This window comes from Anneissia japonica, unplaced genomic scaffold (genome assembly GCF_011630105.1).
Source record: "Anneissia japonica isolate Jap-2015-1 unplaced genomic scaffold, ASM1163010v1 scaffold286711_len610_cov309_single, whole genome shotgun sequence".
Taxonomy (NCBI): domain Eukaryota; kingdom Metazoa; phylum Echinodermata; class Crinoidea; order Comatulida; family Comatulidae; genus Anneissia; species Anneissia japonica.
The window spans coordinates 1-610 of record NW_022740166.1 but is presented as its reverse complement, the minus strand read 5'-3'; the positions used below and the strand labels follow the sequence as shown (position 1 = coordinate 610).

Here is a 610-nt window from a genome sequence, read left to right as displayed (position 1 = left end):
ATAATAAGTTGGATTGTGATTACTAATGAATTGAATACATTTTATTTTCATCTTAATATGATTGCAAAAATTGATTCAAAAGCTACAAATTTATAATTTTTATTTTATTACAGGACAACCCCAGATGGGCCAGTCACAGGGATCCCCAAATAGTGGTGGATACCCTGGGGCAGGTGGCTTTGCTAAGCCAGGTGGAGATGGAGATTCCACATCAGCAATGGCAAAGGCTAAGTTTGATTCATTCAAGCATTGGAGCATTTCTACATACAAGTGCACCAGACAGATGCTCTCAGAAAAGCTAGGCAAAGGATCCAGAACTGTTGACCTGCAGTTAGAGGCTCAGATCGAAGTCCTTCGTGACACCCAACGCAAATACGCTAACATTCTCAAGTTGTCACGTGCGTTGACGCACCATTTTTACCAGGTAGTTCAAACTCAACGTTCTCTCGGCGATGCTTTTGGCGAGTTAGGCCAGAAGTCTCCAGAGCTACAGGAGGAATTCAATTATAATTGTGAGACGCAAAGATCTCTATGTGCAAATGGGGAAACACTTCTAGGGGCTCTGAATTTCTTCACTTCAAATGTTAACACACTGTGCAATAAAACAATG

General features: G+C 41.3%; 1 protein-coding gene across 1 annotated transcript; it reads left to right on the top strand.

Annotated features, from left to right (window-relative positions):
* Positions 1-22: 22 nt before the first annotated feature.
* LOC117118209 (arfaptin-2-like) lies at positions 23-607 on the top strand (the record flags this gene model as incomplete). The annotated part of the gene is made up of 1 exon (XM_033262723.1): positions 23-607. A coding segment is annotated over exon 1 (483 nt), but the record flags the coding sequence as incomplete, so codon positions are not given.
* Between the last annotated feature and the right edge of the window lie 3 nt (positions 608-610).